At 41.4% G+C, this 19,224-nt stretch overlaps 1 protein-coding gene across 9 annotated transcripts in view; it reads left to right on the forward strand.

Moving 5' to 3' along the window:
- Positions 1–570: 570 nt before the first annotated feature.
- CTNND2 (catenin delta 2) overlaps positions 571–19,224 on the forward strand; it is a 631,056-nt gene continuing 612,402 nt past the window's right edge. For 2 of the 9 annotated variants that reach the window (XM_027724246.2, XM_027724247.2), the window contains exon 1: positions 1,404–1,793. In XM_027724246.2, the coding sequence (XP_027580047.1) occupies positions 1,757–1,793 (37 nt within the window). In that variant the 5' untranslated portion in view covers positions 1,404–1,756. Of the gene's footprint in view, positions 698–1,403; positions 1,794–19,224 lie in introns of those variants that run through there. The other 7 variants (XM_027724250.2, XM_027724251.2, XM_027724249.2 and 4 more) reach the window with 6 other exon arrangements.

The raw sequence follows: 19,224 nt of genomic DNA on the forward strand, positions 1-19,224 counted from the left end.
CCCCAAAAAGGAGACCTCAGGCCGAAAGCAAGGCATTCTGGTGCAGGGAAGATATGTAGCCTTTGGCGTTCCCGTGAAACGAAGAAAGGGGTAGTCACCCCAACGAAAGCCTCGGTGAGGTGAAGGGGGAACTTCAGCCAGGTGAAGCTCCTTCTCGCCAGAGTCTGGGGAAGCTGCGAGAACGCCAGGCGAGAGGTGGCAGCAGCGAGTCGTCGTGCAGCCCGGCCGCGATGGTCGGTCGGTCCATCGGTGCCGCTGCCGCCCCAGCTCAGCCCGGCGGCAGGTCCCGCTGCCGCGCCCGTGGTTGTCCCTGCGGGGCCCGCCATGACATCTCCAGGGCGGAGGGCGGTGCTGGAGGGGCGCAGGGAGGCGGCGGGGGAGGATAGATGGGAGCGCCTTGTCCTGCGGGAGCGGCCGGCATGGCAGCCCCTGGCGTCCAGGGCACATGCGGGTCCCCTCCATGCGGGGCAGGTGCTGCGGCCGCGGGCTCGGGCAACAAATGACCAGCTGTAGGCGCTGCCCTGGCGCCTCGGCCGAGTCTGTGGCTGTCCTCATTGCCGCGCTGATGCTCAGCCTGCTGTGAGCGGGAATTGGCAGCAGTTACCCCGGGTAACAATCCCAAAAAATTGGTGGTTTTGCTCAGGTATCAAAACTCCGCGCAGCGAGTTGAATGGAGCCCTGGAGTGGCAACTTTCAGGTGAGTGCTGCAACTGCATTCCACACAAGTTTCTCAGCGAAGAGTTAAGGGTGCGCAGGAGTAAAACATGACTTCCATATTCCTTACCCTCTTTGCTCGCAAGAAGACTTCTGAAAACGTGGTAGATTTCCCACCTAGGTTTCCCAAGGATGGGAAGAGGGAACCGAAGGAAACATGAGCCGGGGAACGAGCTCCTGCTTCCGTGTTGCTGTCACCGTTTTGGCCGGCAGATTTCAAGTTCCCAACCCATGACGGCAGGAGCCGCGGTCACTGCTGAGGGGCTGCTCCACATCGACGCCCCCCGCCCCGGGGTGCGCCTCCACACCTGCGCCCGCCGCCTCGCCTCCTCCTTCCCCAGTAAATCAGAGTCCCCCCCTGGCTGCAGGGTTACTGGGGAAATACGGGGGCGCGCCCCTCTGCGGCGACACTGAGGGGGACCCGGCCGGGCCCTACCTCGGCCCCGCCCGGCACGGGCGGCGGCGCCTCCTCATCGGGAGTGGGGCCACCCGCCCCCCTCTCTCCCCCCCAGCGCCGGCTGCTCGGCCGCGGCGGGCGCGCTCCTGCTGGGGAGGGGACGGGCAGGGAGGGGCGGAGGCAGGCGGGAGGGAGGGAGTTAGGGCGGGCGGGAGCGCGGCGGCGGCGGCAGATGCTGCGGCGGCGGCTGTGTCTCCTTCGGCCACATCCCGCGGCCGGTGCGCCCGCCCGGCGCGCTGCGCTACGGCGCCGCCGCGCAGCCTGCCCCAGCCGCCGCCGCCGCAGCGGCCCCGCGCCTCGCCCCAGCGGCGGGGCGGTGGATGCCGAGCCCTCCTCGCCCCGGCAGCCAGCGGGCAGCTGTCCTGCGGCCGAGCCCCGCGGAGCCGGACCGGCGCGCTCTTGCGGACACGGGGACGCACGGGCGCACAGGGGCACACACGCACGCCCGGGGGGGGGCAAGCCGAAGATGCTGCAGCTGGGCAAGGTCAGGACCTTGCGGTGAAGCCTGGGGCCGTCGCTCGCCCCCCCCCTCCCCCCTTTCATCCTTGCCTAGCGGACTGAGGATTTGCTCTTGGGTTTTGGTATATGTTTGGGAGCAAGCACGCTGAATCGGCGCCGATCGGTGAGTACGACAGGCACCGTAATGGTGCCAGGTGCCCCCCCCCCTTCCTGCCTGCGTGATGTTTCTTTTTGGTGTCGGGTCCTGCGCTGCTCCGAGGCAGCCGGGCTGGGTTGGGCTGCAAGGAGCAGTGTTTGTGCCTTCAGCCGAGAGGTAACAAAGTACGTTATTTCCCCATGGTTCTTCCTCCCGCGCCTCCCCCCTCCATCGCTTTCCTCCCTTTCTTTCTACGTTAGTCGTTGCTTATGTAGGGCATCCGCGGCATGGTGTCTCCCGACGCCCTGCACTAATGTGCTCGTTACGGCAGTGAAGTCATGGGCCAGGGAGGAGGAGGAGGAAGACGAAGAAGAAGGAGCCCGGGGACCCGCGGGCGGGGGCAGCGCCCGGCCCTGCGCGGAGACCGGGCCCTGGGGCGGCTCCGAGCGGCTGCTGCTGCGCGGTTCTGTGTGTGTGTGCTGCATGTGTATGTGTATCTGTGTGTGTGTGCGGAGGGGTGTGTGGGGTGTGTATTCTTTCTTTGAAGCCACCGTCTGCGAAATCCTGCGCTCGAGGAGCGGGCGGAGGGGGTGGGGAGCGGAGCCGCGATGTGCGCTGTGATGTTTCGTTGATCTATATTTAATGGCTGAAAGGAGAGATGCTTTTCTTTCCTTTACCCTTACCTTACTCTTATTCTGGTGTGTAATGTGCTTGCATTGATCGGTCAAAGCGTAGCTTCAGCTGAATCAAGTCACCACAGAGGAAGGAGGTGCAGTGGCACAGGCAGTTCATGTAATACACAAATTCATCTGGCCAGGGATCTTGGAGAAAAATGAAAAAAAAAAAATCTAAAGAGGGATAATTTTAGAAACCATGTTAAATTTCCCCTGGAGGGATTGGAAGCACGAATACATGGAAGAGTGTAATACAGTATCTCGTACAGATACATTTTCTTATACTTTGTTAGAGTGTGCTTTGTTTGGATTTAGGGTGTCATGGTTAACCCTATACGTTGCAGGAAGAAATATCCAAAACTTGGGGAAATATTTAGAAATTAAGAGGTCCCTTTATCGAACACCCAGTTCGAAACTTTATTGGCTGTAGTAATTGATATTTTTACTCCTTAAAACAAGTATGCCTTTTTATTGGCAATAAGAAGGAAAGTAAAAACTTCACATTGCAGGTTTATTTTCAAAATCTTTATAGGTAGCCTGTATGTAAAGTGAAAACCGTGAGTCAGCCTGAGCTGTGGTTCGTAACAAACCTCTCCATAAGGTACGTCAAGACTTACGTACCTCAAGATAGAGAGGACAACCCAGAAATACATGGAGTTTATGTAAGTCTGTTGTGGCTTTTGCAAAATCAAGAGAGGAAAAAAAATCTTTGTCGTCCTGTATTTAAGGATATATTCATCCTGTCTTAAAAAATAAACTGATTATATAACTCATAGGCTGGGTTGATAATTTTCAGACAGCCTACTTAGTTGGTCAGTGTATAAACGACATGGCATGAAGGGGTTAAGGGCAGGTCTCCAGAGAAAGCTGCTGCATATTCTACTGGTGGGCCTCTGAGACTCAAGTGGCTTTAGGGCTTTTATGAGCCTATTTGCCTTTACACAGGTTATCTGGAGAGGAGCCCCAACCTTAAATCCAAACCACCTAGGAAGGCTGTGATATTTAAGCAAAACGTTATATGATGTTCAAATACCCTTGTAATACCATTTGTGAGCCAAGTTGGTGAAGCCGTCTCTCTTCAGTCTGTTAATGACTTGACCCTTTGGGAGCCTTGACTGACTATCAGTCTGTGTCTCGCAGAACTGCCGAGAACTTGTGATTGATCATCGACATTAATGAGAAGTTGATTAATAGCTCGGGACTGGGTTGAATGTGATTATGTTAAATGTTGTAGTTCCGAAACAGGAGATCGCATCTTGATCACGTTGCACAGAGATGGTTTTTGCAGTCTGTTATATAAGAGAGGCTTGGAAAAAAAAGGGAGTTGCGGGCTGTGCTATGTATACATACCAAAAGAAATACCCCTCAAACCTGCTGGTAGGAAGCAAAGTATTTATTTCTGAATGCCAGTTGTATGACTTTTTGTGGATTGCAAGAAAGATGGTTTTGGGAGAGAACTCCAGATATAGTGCTCAAGTTCTGGCTGTCAGGTACCTTAACAGACATTAAAAGCAATAAATAGCTCATTGGTGACACAAGTTTGTGACTTCTGGTTTTTTGGATAATGACACTAAAAAAATTTCATCCTCACATAATGAACTCTGACAAGCAGCTGCACAAAATAGAAATAGTAACAACTAAAAAAACCCAAGATGTTTGCATAATTCTGATTTGCATAATTTACCTTTGCTGATGGTGGTATCAATTTAATGGCTGTGGTTCAGCGTTGAATATTTGTTTCTCAAGACACGTGTAAAATGAACTTATACTACAAAGGAAGTACCAAAGCAGTTTATTTTAAGGGTTTTAAGAAATGCATTTTTAGGTAGGGCTGTAAATTGGCATGTAAATGGAGCAGCTAACAGAATCAGCGGAACTCATGAGTGTTAAATTTTGCACTAAATTTCGGATACACTTTCTATTTCATGGTTCAGTGTGATATGATTTTTAGAGCTGATCACTTGTGGAAATTCCAACGTATCTTTGTTAGGATTTCAAGCATATCTTTCTGTCCTAGAAATCCCTGTTTTCAGAAGTATCAGCAAGATAAGGAAAATGCATTATTACAGTACTCTTCACTTAAATAAGGACCTGTGGTTTTGATGCTTATTGATTGTGCTTGTAAGTCATGAAGAGTTTGAGATTAGTAGTTACAGCTGAGGTTTGACAAAAATGAAAATTATTGTATTAGCCTTTGAAGGTCTCGGTAAGATCTTATTGCAGGATGAATTGTGGATGCTTATTTAACTGCACAATATTAAATGTAGTAGTATAGTTATTAATAACATACAAGTAAGCAATAAACTTTAATGGAGGCAGCATTTTTAAATATAGTAAATTTATTTTTTAAGTGACAGAATGACTCTCAAATAGGACTAAACCACATTTGCTCTTAAAGAAGAGGTTGTTTTTGTCATGACAAAAGACATTACACTATGGAAAATGTTATTTTTCTGACCTTTGTTTTTTATGGGTGCATGATGGGAAAAGTAATTTCTTTCATGTGAATAAGAAGTCTCCATGCAGGACAGGAGTGCAGTTCTCTGCTCATGCACTGCAGAACCACATGACCCTTTGGCTAATGGTTCCTTTGTAGTTAGGCTCACTTGGAAAGAAGTCTGAATGTAGCATGGCACACTGAAACAATTTGTTCTATCCCCTTGGGATGTGCTAACTTTGTGTCGCAAATGGGTTGTAAAAGCAGATTGCTTGACCAGATTCTCTGGCACTATACTGGACAAAATTTAAGTTCAATAATATTGCAAACGAAATATGGTAGCTGTTTGTATGTAAACCAATTGCCATGTGAATAGATATTATTTTTTCTTGTATTAACTGCCAGTTCAGTGTAAAACTGAGAAAAAGAGAAACATCTCATTTTCCATGAGAGCAAGTATTTAATATTTGTTTAAATTGCTCTTGGCATGCTAACTTCTAGTGCATCCTACTGACTCTTAATCTGCCTATTCTACTTTACAAAATTCAGTTATACTAATAAACAATAACTTCAAGACACATCAGCATGCAAGAGTATGTATTATCTTGTCTTTTTTGTCACTGCCTATTTTACTGAAGTTTCTAGAAAAAAAAAATAAACCCAAACCAGGCTTCTAATGAAACTCTAAAACTTCGTGCTTCCCAAAGCTGCCAAGAAGGTGATAACTTTCTAAAATTCATATATAAAATAACCGTGTTTGATGTTGCATTTTATTGTGGTTCATTGCATTAGTCATAATAATTCTACTGTATAACAAACCATTATTTTCTGCTTGTTTTAATTCATTTTAAGAAGCCACATATATGCAGAGTTTGAATAGTAACATCCAAAATCAAGAACATCTGAGACTCAAAGGAGCTTTACATTTTCTAGTGGAAGATTTTGCCTTTTCCCCTCCTATTTTTCCTACATTTCCCTCTCCCACTCTTTTTTTTATTTTGTTTTTGCCAACTTTGCAATTGATTTCTTCATCTCCCAAAAGTCTTCACAGTGCAGCAATTTCCTTTTGGTCAAGAAAATTACTTTTGGAAACTGCAATAAAACTTGGATTTATCTGCTTAGTGTAACATACATGTATTCTTTTTTAAGCCATGGCTACACTCTCCTGTTCTAACAGTCAGTTGTTATTCAGCTAAGCAGCACCAAAATATCCCTTTAAGGTTGAATTTTTGAAGGGAGACAAATGAAATAAACAGCTAATGTAAACAGGTATTCTGATGGGATTCTTAATTGTTTTAAATCCACTGGATAAGACTTAGCTCTTACACACTCATATTAGATTAATTTCTTTCACATTACTAAGATGTTTGGGAAAATAATTAGAAATAAGTTGCAATGTTGTGGTAGAAAATTACTGTGCCTTTTAGCTCCACTAGGATTACTAAGGGATGTAATCTGCATCCTGTAAAGGTATAACATGCCTTCCATCAGAACCAGCAAGCAGTTTGGAAGGGCGACTGGCAAGGAGCATCTCAGAAGTAACTCAAGGCTCCAGACAATGAGTTTCAGGGTAGTTCCCACTTCTCAAGGGAGTACTTCTGCAATTTTTGAAGCTGGAAAGCAAAAAAGCGTGCACTGAATGTTACGTGTGAACCTTACAGTTTTTCTTTACAGTTTTCCACCAAAATACTGAAATTCATGAGTGTGTGTTTTTGGAATGCTAGCGGATCTAGAGAGGTTTTTGTTGGTTTTGTTTGGGTGTTTTTAATATATACATTATTTTAGATTTACGTGAACAAATAAACTAACTTTTCTGAGGACGACATACATGAATCAAATCCTGGCATCCTAGTATTTTGTCCTAATGTTGTAGTTGGCTGGTGTCCTACTTAGAGGGGCCGGGACCAGTTTACCACTATGTGGGTATAACCAAAATTGTGTATTCTACACCCTCTATGTAATTTCTGATGGACTGTTAATAATGGATCATTTCCAGCAGCTACCTAGGGCACAACTGACACCTCAGGCTACAAGCTGGGTGTTAAAGAAACCCTGGGAGGGGTGTTTCTTTGTCTTCACACTAGTAACTGTGATAACAACTGTGATAATTCCCCTCAGGGGAGGCATTAGCACCTTCACACCCAGCCTGAGGGGGCATCTCTGCTAATGGGCCATACTGGAGCGGCATAATAGGCAGCTGCAACCACCTAGACCATCAAGGACTCCGAAAATATCCCGTGACTCAGAGTTGAATCACCCGTCGTGAAACTCCCCGCCCTGGGGGAGGTACTGGACATTCCCACTTGAACCTGAGCGCATATAATCTTGGAGTCTTGGGACTTCTGGTACCACTCGTCAGATCCAGAGGAGGACCAGAATTTCAATAGGACTTCGACTACCACTGTCGACAAGACTGAGATCATTACTTCAACAGGACTGTGACCATCACCCAGACCAACAGGTTTTCCTTTCCTTTTACTTTGCACCCAGGGGGACCATGGGGTGCTCAGCACAGGGGCCAACCAAACACTATTCTGTTCTTGCCCAGTGTGCTGGGTTGTATATTTGTTTTCTGAGGGTGAAAACCAGTTTTTCTCTGTATCATTGCATTTATTGTCATCTTTTTTTAGTAAATTGTAACTCTGACTTGTTATCTCTCTCGAGTTGGGTTCATTTTTCCCGCGGGTTTACTTCTATAACCAGCGCAGCTGGGTATTAATCAGGTTTATTTGAAAGCAGGTAGTTGTTGTCCCAGTCAAATTTGCTTGTTCAAAAATAATCATTCTTCTTGCCAAGAAGTTGACTGTTGCTTTACCTGTTTGGCATACGGGAAGGCAAAAGCCTTTTCATGCTCATTTTTTTCATGAAAAGTGTCATGGCATTACATATGGATGTTCATATTCAGGGAAAAGCAGAGTGAGAAGGCAGAAGGCTATGTCAGAGAATTTTTATCTAAGGAAACAACAGCTTAAAGGTTTTCAGCAATGGATATGGCTCAAGGTTAGACATGGAAATCCTGCCTGGACAAACCTTTTACTTGTTGTCCTCTATCCCAGAATCTGTAGAGTAATTGAGTTCTTTATATAAGCAGATACCTGAAGACATTCCTAACACCATCACTTTCTCACATTTATTATATCAACTAAACTTCAGGATATCTTTTGAGTGTGCCTAATTTCTGAATGGCGTGATACTGTAATAAGTGAGATTCTATGTGATCTAGAAGCTGAAGTCTCGTAGGAAGTTGGAGTTGGGGCTTCTAAACAGTTTAGATACTAAATACAAAGTGGTATATCTAGTGAATTCTTCCAAATCAAGCATTTTGACAAATTTTAACAATATGATTAGTCATATTTGATACTTTCTGAATATTTCTGATGAAGTACCTGTATTCTTGATCACCACATGATGGTTACCTGAACCTTCAGTTCAGTGCCTAGCCTTGTCGGACCTAGTGTGCTTAGAAATGCAGTGACTAGAACAAAAAAAGATCTGGGTCTTTTAAAAAGTGTGTGCTTTAATGAAGAAAGTTGACAGTAATTGATGAATTGCATAATTCCTGCTGCAAATGGTTTTAAAGCATGAGTTACAAGAATAATGTGATTTTATATGTGGATTTCCACTGCAGTGCTGATGTATGTCATCTGGTGGTACAGGGGAAAACTTGGAAGTGTGACAGTGCATCTCTTCTTTATAAGTGTCAAAAATATAGAAGGCATAATGCATTCTCAAAATTTTCATTACAGTTAAAGCAACAGAAGACAGTTGGCTTCTGTTTTCTTTATTTCTGTCATTTAACTGCATTAAACTTAGCCACAGAAGGATTTGGAGTAACAGGGTTGGAAGTTCTGACCTGCTTAGGGGTCACCAGGTTAATTCCCAAATGCCTCAGCTATGTCTATGTGATTTTCAGAAGGTGAAGTTTGGTCCATTCTGAGAAAATAGTGTTTGTCATCTGCCACGGATGTCGAGGATTAACCACTCCACATACATTCATTTTATTGATGACTTACAGCATTCTATAGTTGAATGCGTAGGAGGTAGACAATACCAATTCCTCTTTTTCTGCCATATAAACATGATGGTCCCTTAAAGATTTTATAGGTTCATTAGTATGTATTTTTGGTTGAAAGTGTTTCTGACAAGATTGGCAGCTTATTCCACTTATTTTTTACTTGTGAATTCTATTGCCTTTACCAAGAACAAGTAAATTATTACACAGAGCCTCAGGACTCTTGGGGGACTCTGACTTAAATGTCTTCAAAGAAGAATGGACAGGTCGAGCTTAATTAGAAACATGCATGTCTAATCAAAGGGTAAATTTAGAATCATAAGTTTTAAGAACTGGCATTAAAAGCAGAGTCATGATACCAAAAAAGTCTTTTTCATATAAATGGGAGCACTGAATAGAAGTCATAGTATATCTGTGAAGCCTAATGCACTGTTCTGATAAGCGATTGTTTAATACCCTCAGGTAAATAGGCCTTCCTAATATGTGTCATTACATAGCTTTTTCAATAAGAACAAATTCCAAAGCATGCATTTCTGGTCAAATTATGGAAGTTCGTTAGCCTCTGAGTGTTTCCACTGGGATCCTGTGCACTTAATTCTCAGTGCTGACTCTTATAATGAGCACCCAAAGGATGGATAATACTCCTCATTTCAGAAAGGAACAAACATTTCTGTGTATCTTATGTAGCATAGATCTGTGCGGCAGTTACTTTATGTGGATGAAATGGAAAGCTATGGTGTGAAATGTAACCTTTACATCTCTTCTTTGCCTGTTTTGAGATTGAGTTTTGATTAGTTGTCTTAAAGGTTCCCTCTCTATAAATACATTTTAATTAAAAGTAGCAAAGCTTAATCAGCTTTGTAATTCTTACTTTTCTATCCCTAAGTCTTGTTTAGGTCTTGCTGGTTTTGTTTGGGTATTTTTTTTTGCCAATCTAAAGAATTGTGAATTTTTGGTAGTGAGTAATAAATATTTTTTGTATTTCATGTGTATTAATATAACAATATTTGAACTGAGCAGAGGAGACATCTGTTTTTGACTGGTAAAAACAAAATTCCAGGCTTTGATCATGTTTTATGCCTTCAGTTTAGCTTACAGTGGATAAAAGTTTGCACAGATAAGTAAAGCAATTTTGTTTGATTCACAAAATAAGATTATTTTTTTTTATTTTTTTTTTGTGAGCAAGTGCAAAACAAGGATTTGAGGAATGTGCTAAACCTGACAGTGCCAGCTAAGTGGTACATAAGTTTGACCTACTTTCAGGATTTTGGGACATCTTGAATTTTCGAGATCTGGCATTTCTGTTTGACCTCCTGAACACTCTGGTGTCATTTCATTGGAAAGCCTACAGGGTAAAGTCATTTAAAAGAACCTGATTTTCCTGTTTGTGTGTGAAATCCCTATATGTATTTACTGAAACCAGAGCTGCCCAGTAAGAGGGAGCAGGAGTTTCCTCTACAACTGTGCTCTACCCACCAGAGTCCTCAGGCTGACATTGCTGATGGATCCCTCTGAGACTTAGCATGGTCTCCCCTAAAAATATCCAATGAGGAGCTACTTGGCTTTTGATCAGTGGTGATGACAATATTTCAGGTCCCCAAATGACAGATTATTGGTGATCTATTGACAGAACAGACTTGGAGCAACAGGGAGCAACAGTGTTTATCAAGGAATTAAACAGTCTGCGATATAAATGGCTTTTATGTGTTTGTGGGGGTTTTTTTGTTTGTTCTAGTTTTGGTTTTTGGTTGATTGGTTGGTTGGTTTTGATTGGGTTTGGGTTTTTGGGGGTTGGGGTGGGTTTTTTTTTCACTGTACACAATGTCCAAAGCAGAGAAAGAGATCTGAGATACTGGTTACAGCAGATGAAAAAAAGGCTGGGTGGGAAGTTGGGGACGGGGAGACAGACGGGGAGGCACAATTGCTATATTGTAATGAATAGAAAAGATGCTAATTCAATCTTTTAACATAGGTAGCTGATCCAATCTGATTTCTTGCAAATACTTTTAGAAATACATTTTTAGGAGTGTTTTATTTACAAAAGTGCATCAGTTCTAACAGGACATCTTGCACAGATAAGCAATAAACAATTTAAACATGTTTAAGAAATGCATGCGTGAATGCATATATTCTACTTGTATACTGTAAGCACGTATGGAATTAGTTGCACCTGTGTCAAATGTTAAAATTCCTCTGTTATATTTATGTTGCATAACTTGCATATTAACCTCAAAAGCAATGTAATTTTGTATTCTCCCCCTGACAAAACTGAGTTGTACTCTTACTGAATTTGGTAACAGAAATCCAACTGATTCAATGGGAGACCTGTGTTTCACTAGACATACCTTAGCGAAAATATTTTTTTCTGTTTAGCCAGCCTTCTTTCACTTGACTCTTCAGTAATTCCATAAGATAATGTTTGTCATGAAACAGTTGTGATGGGTTTTTATGGTTGGTTGGGGCTTTTTGTTTTCTTTTTGTTAGATTGGTTTTTAAAAAAGAAAATTACAGGTATTACAGCGTTATCATAAAACAGACAGGACATCTGCCTGTTTACTACATCTCAGTAGTAGCTAATATTTTTTGTACTGTATGGTCAATATATGAGTTGTGGAGGGGAGGGGGGAATGGTGGAGAAGTGGGAAAGAAAGGAAAAAATCAGAATGTTAGTTTGTTTAGCTAACTTATCCTACTGACATATCCTTCCTGACCTGTAAAACAGTATAGTTCTGGAAGTATAAAGTTTGTTTACCTGATGTTGTAGTGTGCTTGTCATCAAATGGGATTGCTCTCTAGGAAGTTGTATAGACCTCTAAAATAAGTAACTGAGTTTTTAAATTCACTTTTTCACATGCCCTCAGTAAAATTCCAGGATTGTAAAAAAGAAGCAAGGACTCCTGATTTTTGGAGGGCTTAATATTCTTATCATAACATTTAAATATCCATGTTTTTCAAATACTTTTCTAATAAACCCTTATTTAAATATAGTCTATTGATTCTATTTGGATTTAATAACTACATAGTATTAGCAGGTGACCAAAAATAAGATTTTTGTCATGTTTTGTTTAGGAGTATCTAATTTGTATATACTATGTCATATATTCTTATTTTTGCTTAACAAAAGAGAATGAGTAGTTAGTATGAAAAAGATGAGTTGGCCAGGAGGAATGGAACAAATGGAAAAGTGATGCTGTCTTGAAATGCAGATATATAGCTGTCCTTCAGAAATAAACTTTGTATCTATAAGCTGGTATTTTGAAATAAATCACAAGTCTTTAACCCTTTCCTGTAAACTACTGTAAGCTGCACATTTCAGGGAATGGAATACAAAAATAAAATTATTTTAGCTATCCTCAAACTCCACTGAAGTAGTAGAAAATTTATTACATTGATGCTGCCTCCTTTAGCTGATCTGAAACCAAACACATCTGAACTTATACCATTCCAACAGGCAAGGTTCTTCATGAATTATACAGGCAAGCTGAGGTGCTGTCACTACCACTTACTGCCAAGGCTGATTTTCCTTCTGAATGGGACCACTGACTGAAAACTTGTACCACATTTCTACGTAGACATTTCTACCTTTATGTATGTTCCCCCACCTTGATACAGAACCTGAAGTGTCTGTCTCTCTTATACCATCTACTTAATATGGTTCTACCATAACTGTTATTAAGTACTATAGTCTTGTTATTTCACTGTAAGGAAACAAATATTTTTTCCTTAAAAAAAAAGTGAAGAACTTCCTCTAGCCTGAGTTTCAGGTGGCTACTAGACTTCCTAACAAAATGATAGGCAATTTACAAATTTCAAATTCTCTCTCGTTTTTATTTTACAACTTTTATTTGAATAGCAGTATTCCACATGTTAATATATGTGCATTCAAGAAACATACAGAAGAACAGGTATTCCCAAATGTGTTCTTAGCATCCAAAGCTTGCACTTCTATCCTTAGTCTGTAAAAGGAAAGGGTTAGAGACTTGCGATTGATTTCACAATACCAGGTTTAGATACAAAGTGTATTTCAGAGGCACAGCTCTACATCTGCATTTTACAGGAACAGTTGAAAAAAGGAAGGCCAGCAAAAAGCTTTTTCTTCTTTGCACATGAATCACTCTAGAGCTTCTTCAAAAAGGTGGCTTAACTTGCTGAATGAATTTATAGAACATTGTGTGATTTTTCTGATGTTTTAATCTTCACATTTTTCATACATGTGTAGAAGAGAAGAATAAAAAGGGACTTGCAACTTGTAAACATTTATGCACCCAAAACTTTTGAAGATATATGCAGAGTTTTTAATAATATCTAAATATGACATTTAAGTATTACCCAAAACATAACAGACGTAAAGCGGTATATATCTCTTAATTGTTTATTCCTGTCAGGCAGTCTTCCTCTTTTGTAAAGACTTTTTATTCAGTTGTCTTGAAGCAGTTATTAATGGCTTAAATAAAATATAATGGAAATTGCAGTGGCCTTGTGAATTCTGTTCTTGCTTTTTTTTTTTTATTATTTTAAGCAGCTGGGATCTCTCCTTGTCTCTGACAGAATGCAAGTGCTATCACTTGTTAAAAGTGTGCATTTGTTGTATATTGCATCCCTCTACAGTATATGAGACTACTTTATAGCTGAAATAATTTTATGGTGCAAAAAGGTGTTTTCAAGGGGCTGAAGCTGCTGCCTCTAGCTGTAGAGTAGCTCATAGGGGAAGCCTCATGAAACTTCTTCAGTCGACCTGTTTGCAGCTGTTGTTTCAAACTTTCCTACTGTTCACGTGAAATCAAACTGTTTAAATGGAAATCAAAGTGTTTAAGTGGAAGGGTATTTGCTGCATATTGATACTGAATTTCAGTAGGCTAATTTCGTTATGGAACTAGACCTAAGTTACAACAGGACCTTGAAGCTAGTTGTAAATATCCTAGTGTTTCCCACGTTGAAATACAGAGTGAGCTCAAGACCTCTGCGTTGATCTGTGACCCTTTACAAGCAGTAGTAAACAGAACCGTAGTCTGGACTGTGCTGCAGCAGTCTGCCTGTGGGTGGCATATAACCAATTCCCTCCCAAGGTGCATTTAGAAAATTGTGTGCAGTAGATTCATTAACTGTACCATGTATGAAAGACCATATGCAAGAATGCAGATGGAGGAACAGACTGGAATCATCTAAGCAATCAAACATAGTGGTGGCTCTTTATTTTGTACTACATCAGTGTTTTGACAACCGTACTTAGATCACAACCCTGTTGAACCTGTGCGGTCCAAAACATACTCACAGATGGTCCTTGTGCTGAAAAGTTCAAAAACCTAGCTAACAGAACTGCTGAAGGCAAAACAAACCAAGAGGGGTTTAAAACGGGTCAGGAACAAGCATGAAAATAGGATCCTGGTTGCTTATGTACTCTGTCTCCTAGAACATATAGCCCTTTCTGTGTTGCTTAAGCAAATACCTGTCTCTTGTTACGCTGCTCTCAGCGCATGGGTGTCATGAAGCTTAACTTTTGTTTGACCACATCCAACATTTTCCAAAGCTGTTAACAACGTTTTATGTGATGTAAGAGTTTTTTGGTTTTTTTTCAAAATAGGAAAAGTCATTACTGAGCTTCTGTCACATCTTTAAGAAAATGAAAACAAGTAAAAAGACAGTAATTTGAAGGAGTATAAAGGGGGATGGGGTAAACTGTGCTGGGTCCCTTCTCTCTGAGAATTTTAAAGACGAAAATCAGAACTTGCTTTGGCAAGAATAATGAAGTTGTACAAAGCATCAGTGAATACTCTGCTGCTGGTCCCTTACTACACCATTAATACTAAAATGTTAATATAGAATGTGTAAGGAATGTTATTAAACCCATTTATAAGCAAGAGAGTGTTGCTGTTGTTTCATCATGTACTAAGGGAGGAAAGACAACTTCTGTTCCATCCTTGTTGTGATACCAATTCCCTTTCAATCCTTTTTTGTTTCAAGCGAAAAGAAGCAGTCTCAGTGCAGGATGATGAGGGACAAATGTTTGAAGTTCCTATATCCATAGGTTTTCTTCTTCAAACAAGCATCAAGTTGATGTTGAAGTAATTAAAGATTCTTTCAGCAAAATAGTTAGTGTAGGTAAGCCTAGAATGTTTGGACAATCTTTCAGCAATTTCTTCTCACTTTCACAAAACATTAGTACTATTCTAATATCTGTTTGTCTAAAGATATCTCAAAGCTTTTAAGATGATTTCTCACAAGGGGTCTTTTCTGACATAGTTTTTCTTGACATTCATTTTTTAAGGAGAAATAAACAAACAAAAGACAAAAGAAACAAAAAGGAAACAGAAGGGGGAGGGGCCACGGTGGCCAAGCACCCTGGGCTTTGGCTCGGTTGGTCAGAAGGTAACTGTAGACTTTTCTTTGCACTTGGTTTATTAGATAAAAGTTTCCTTTATCACTTCAGGTGTTTAAAATAAAGTAAAATAGCTCAACAAATATAGGTGTCAAGAATGTATAATTTTTTTGGACATGTTATAGATTGTGTTTATTATCCTAGAATAATGTACAGGTAGCAATATAATACACTATCAAAACCATAAATAATGTAATACTAACTTGAAAAAGAAAATTTGTTAAACCTAACAAATTCCATGAAGCATTAGTTACAGCTTTTGTAGCTTCTGCTCTTTGACTTAAAATAATAATTAAAGAAGTTTTGCGGAGCAAAATTAATTTAATTTATTGGAAAAATCTAATTTGCACAACTCTGATCCATTCATATACTTGTAGTCAGCCTTGATAGTATGTTCTATTGAAATTCACAGTGAATTTTAGAACATCTGCCTTCTAATTATTCTAAATATCACTATCCTAAAAGCATGTATATAAGGAGATGTTTTTATACATTTCTGTTCTAGGAGGTGCTCAAATCATGTCTTTGTTTTTCTTATCCATTGTTCCTCTAGGTTGTTAGATTACAATCAACAAAGATTGTGGAGTTAACAAACCACTTACACCTTAAAAGGGTAGATACAGTGAATGACAAGGGTATTTCTTACAGATATAATTGAAGAGAAAATTCAGTTTAAAATCCTTAGTTTCTAGGAGATAAGTTTGTTTACCAGTATGTGTGAATACAGCAAAGCACATTATCTCCTTTATCCATGTTATAGGTAATTTTTTATGTACGGATGATGGTTAGACTTTGAATCTTTATTTATTTGTTTATTTTTCTTCTTCCAATAGACTATTCCACAATTTAGTACCCTTCCCTGACATCGCTCAGTCTCCTCTCACAAGCTTTGCTCTAGGCTTTATTACCTGTGTTTTCAGGTACTAGCTAGCTTGTTTTGGATGCTGCTTTTTTGCTGAGTTAGGGCACAGGCTCTTGTTAGTAACAGAGAACCTGATCTCACTCCTCATCACTGTGGTAACATGAATTTCTATGGCATAACTTTATCAGTCTGTGACTGTCAAGCAGGATAGTTCTGGTGTGGATAGTTCTGTTATACATTCAAGAACATATCTGATCAAATGCTAAAAAAGCTGATTTGGGCTTCAGAACTAGCTTCTAGACAACAGTATATTTGCTCGCTGAGGTGTGGAGGAGTTTATACTGATCCTGGCATCTGCCCATCATCTGCGTTAAAAATTCTACTTACGTTCTAGTTATAGGAGATTTAAAGTCTCTAATAATTGTCTTTGAAAGGTCATGGTGATCAAGGGAGGTTGCTGAGGACCGGAGGAAAGCGGACATAACTTCTGCCTTCAAGAAGGATGGTCTGGGGAAGTCAGCCTCACCTCAGTCCTTGGGAAGATGGTGAAGCAAATCCTCCTGTAAAGACTTTCCAAATAGATGAAGGACTGAAAAGTTATTGGGAGTAGTCTTAATTGATTTATGAAGGAAAAGACAGACTTTACCAGCCTGATAGCCTTCTATGGTGAGATATGATGACCACGTTGGGTAAAGGAAGAGCAACGAGTGTCATTTATTATGACTTTATGTGAGACTTTTGACAGTCTCCCATAAACTGCTCATAGACAAGCTCTTAAAGTACGGATGAGATAAATGAACAGTGACGTGGGCTGAAAACTGTTGGAACTGATGGGCTCAAGGGTTGTCATGAGCAACATGAAATCCAGCTGGAGGCCAGGCAGTAACCATATACCCCAGGGGTTGATGAGGTGACCTATATTGTTGAACATCTTCATTCCTGATCTCAGCAATGGAACACTAATTTACACTCAGCAGGTTTGCAGATGATACAAATCTTGGAGGAGTAGCTGATAGACCAAAGGATTGTGCTGCCATTCAGAAACAAGTTACCAGGTTGGAGAAAAGAGCTGACAGGAACACTGTGAAGATCAAAATGCCAAGTTTTGCACCTGAGTTGGTTGCACCTCTTGCAGTAGTATATGCTGGGGCCAATGGAGTGGAAAGCTGCTTTCAGAGAAGGATCTAAAGTTCCTGGTGGACAAGCTGAACGTGAGGCAGCAGTGTGTTCTCATGGCAGAGAAGTCCCAACAGCTTCCTAGGCTGCAGAGGAAAGTTACTCTTCCATTCTATGCAGTAGTGATGAAGCCACCTCTGGACAACTGTGCACAGTTCTGCTGCATTTCTAGATAATTCACAGCTGTTCTTTGACTTATGCTTTGACATCTGCATTATCTCAAAGAAATTCAGATGTTAGTGGACTACACTGTCAGTTTAACTGTTACTTAATATTGAACGAGGAACAAGGCTTTAAACTGCGAATGGAAGCTGTTTGGGACTAAGGAGCAGCCTTGGGTGTGGGCCTGGTGTGTTTCCACTGGCTTTTAACATAGTAGACAACTGGTTTATGGGAGTCTGTGTGTGATCTTCAGATTGTACATTGAATGTAGTGGTCATCCCAAGAATGCTTGCATTAGTTACTGTGGCTTTTCCAGCACGAAGAAGTCTCTTGCCAGGCAGATGCAAAGGGATGCTGCCTGAAAACTTAGGCATCACAAGATGTAAAGGAGCTTTGCATGATTTCTAGTACTGCCCAAATGCCTGCCGTAAGGGTATCTGTGCAGCACTATTCAGCTTTGCCTGAGACTGCCTCTTCTACATTCAAGAGCTTGTCTCCCAAAATTCAGAATTCACAGTAGCTAGAGCTGGATCCCTGAGGAGCCATCATCAGGATATTTCAAGAGTCTCATTACAGTTTTCTCTAGAGCAGATGCTGTATGATTTTGTTAGCAATTGGTCTTCATTTCATTTCACCAGTCACTGATACAGAAGTCTAATTCAAATAAAGTGATGCGTATGTCTCAAATTAGTCTGCTCCTGGAACTGGAGAAGTATATGTTCAGAATCACAGAATATGCTGAGTTGGAAGGGACCCATCAGGATCATTGAGTCCATCACCTGGCCCTGTGCAGGACTCCCCAAGAATCACACCATGTGCCTGAGGGCACTGTCCAAACACAAACTCAGACAAGTTTTGTGCTGTGATCACTGGGGAGCCTATTCCAGTGTCCAAGCACCTTTGGGGTGAAGAACATTTTTCTACTACACAACCTAAACCTCCTGTGACTCAGCTTCATACTATTTCCTCTAATCTTGTCACTGGTCAAGAGAGAGAAGAGATCAATGCCTGCCCCTCTTCTTCCCCTCATGAGGATGCTGAAGATTGCAATGAGGTCTCCCCTCAGTCTCCTCCAGCCTGAACAGACCAAGTGACCTTAGCCACTCCTAAATATTGCTTCCCGTCCAGACCCTTCACCATCCTCATGGCCCTCCTTTGGACTCTCTCTAGCAGCTTAGTCTCTTTCCTATATTGCAGTGCCCAAAACTGCACACAATATTCAAGGTGAGGCGGCCCTAGTGCAGAACAGAGCAGGACAATCCCCTCCCTTGACTGGCTGGTGATGCTTTGCCTGATGCTCCCCACCAGAACACAGTTAGCCCTCCTGGCTGCCAGGGCACTGCTGACTCATATTCAACTTGGCATTGACCAGGACCCTCAGGTTCTTTCCACAGTTCTCTCCAGTCTCTGCTCTCCCTAGTCTATACACAGAACCAGGGTTGTCCCATCCCAGATGCAGAATCTGGTACTTTCCCTTGTTAAACTTCATATGGTCGGTGATTGCCCATCTCCCTGATTTGTTGAGGTCCCTCTGCAGGGCCTCTCTTCCCTCAAGGAAGTCAACAGTTCATCTCAATTTAGTGTTGTCAGCAATCTTACTTAGTATTCCATTGAGTCCTGGGTCCAAGTCATTAATGAAGATGTTGAAGAGAACTGGGCTGAGGATATAACATCTCTCCTTTTTTCTGTTGCTTCTGGGATACCCTGGACACTGATCTGTGTTCTTCATTTTTATTTTTATTTTCTTTTTTAAGAAAAC

The sequence above is a fragment of the Pipra filicauda genome, unplaced genomic scaffold, assembly GCF_003945595.2.
Source record: "Pipra filicauda isolate LSUMZ 115617 unplaced genomic scaffold, ASM394559v2 scaffold39_size4671491_pilon, whole genome shotgun sequence".
In the NCBI taxonomy this organism is placed as follows: domain Eukaryota; kingdom Metazoa; phylum Chordata; class Aves; order Passeriformes; family Pipridae; genus Pipra; species Pipra filicauda.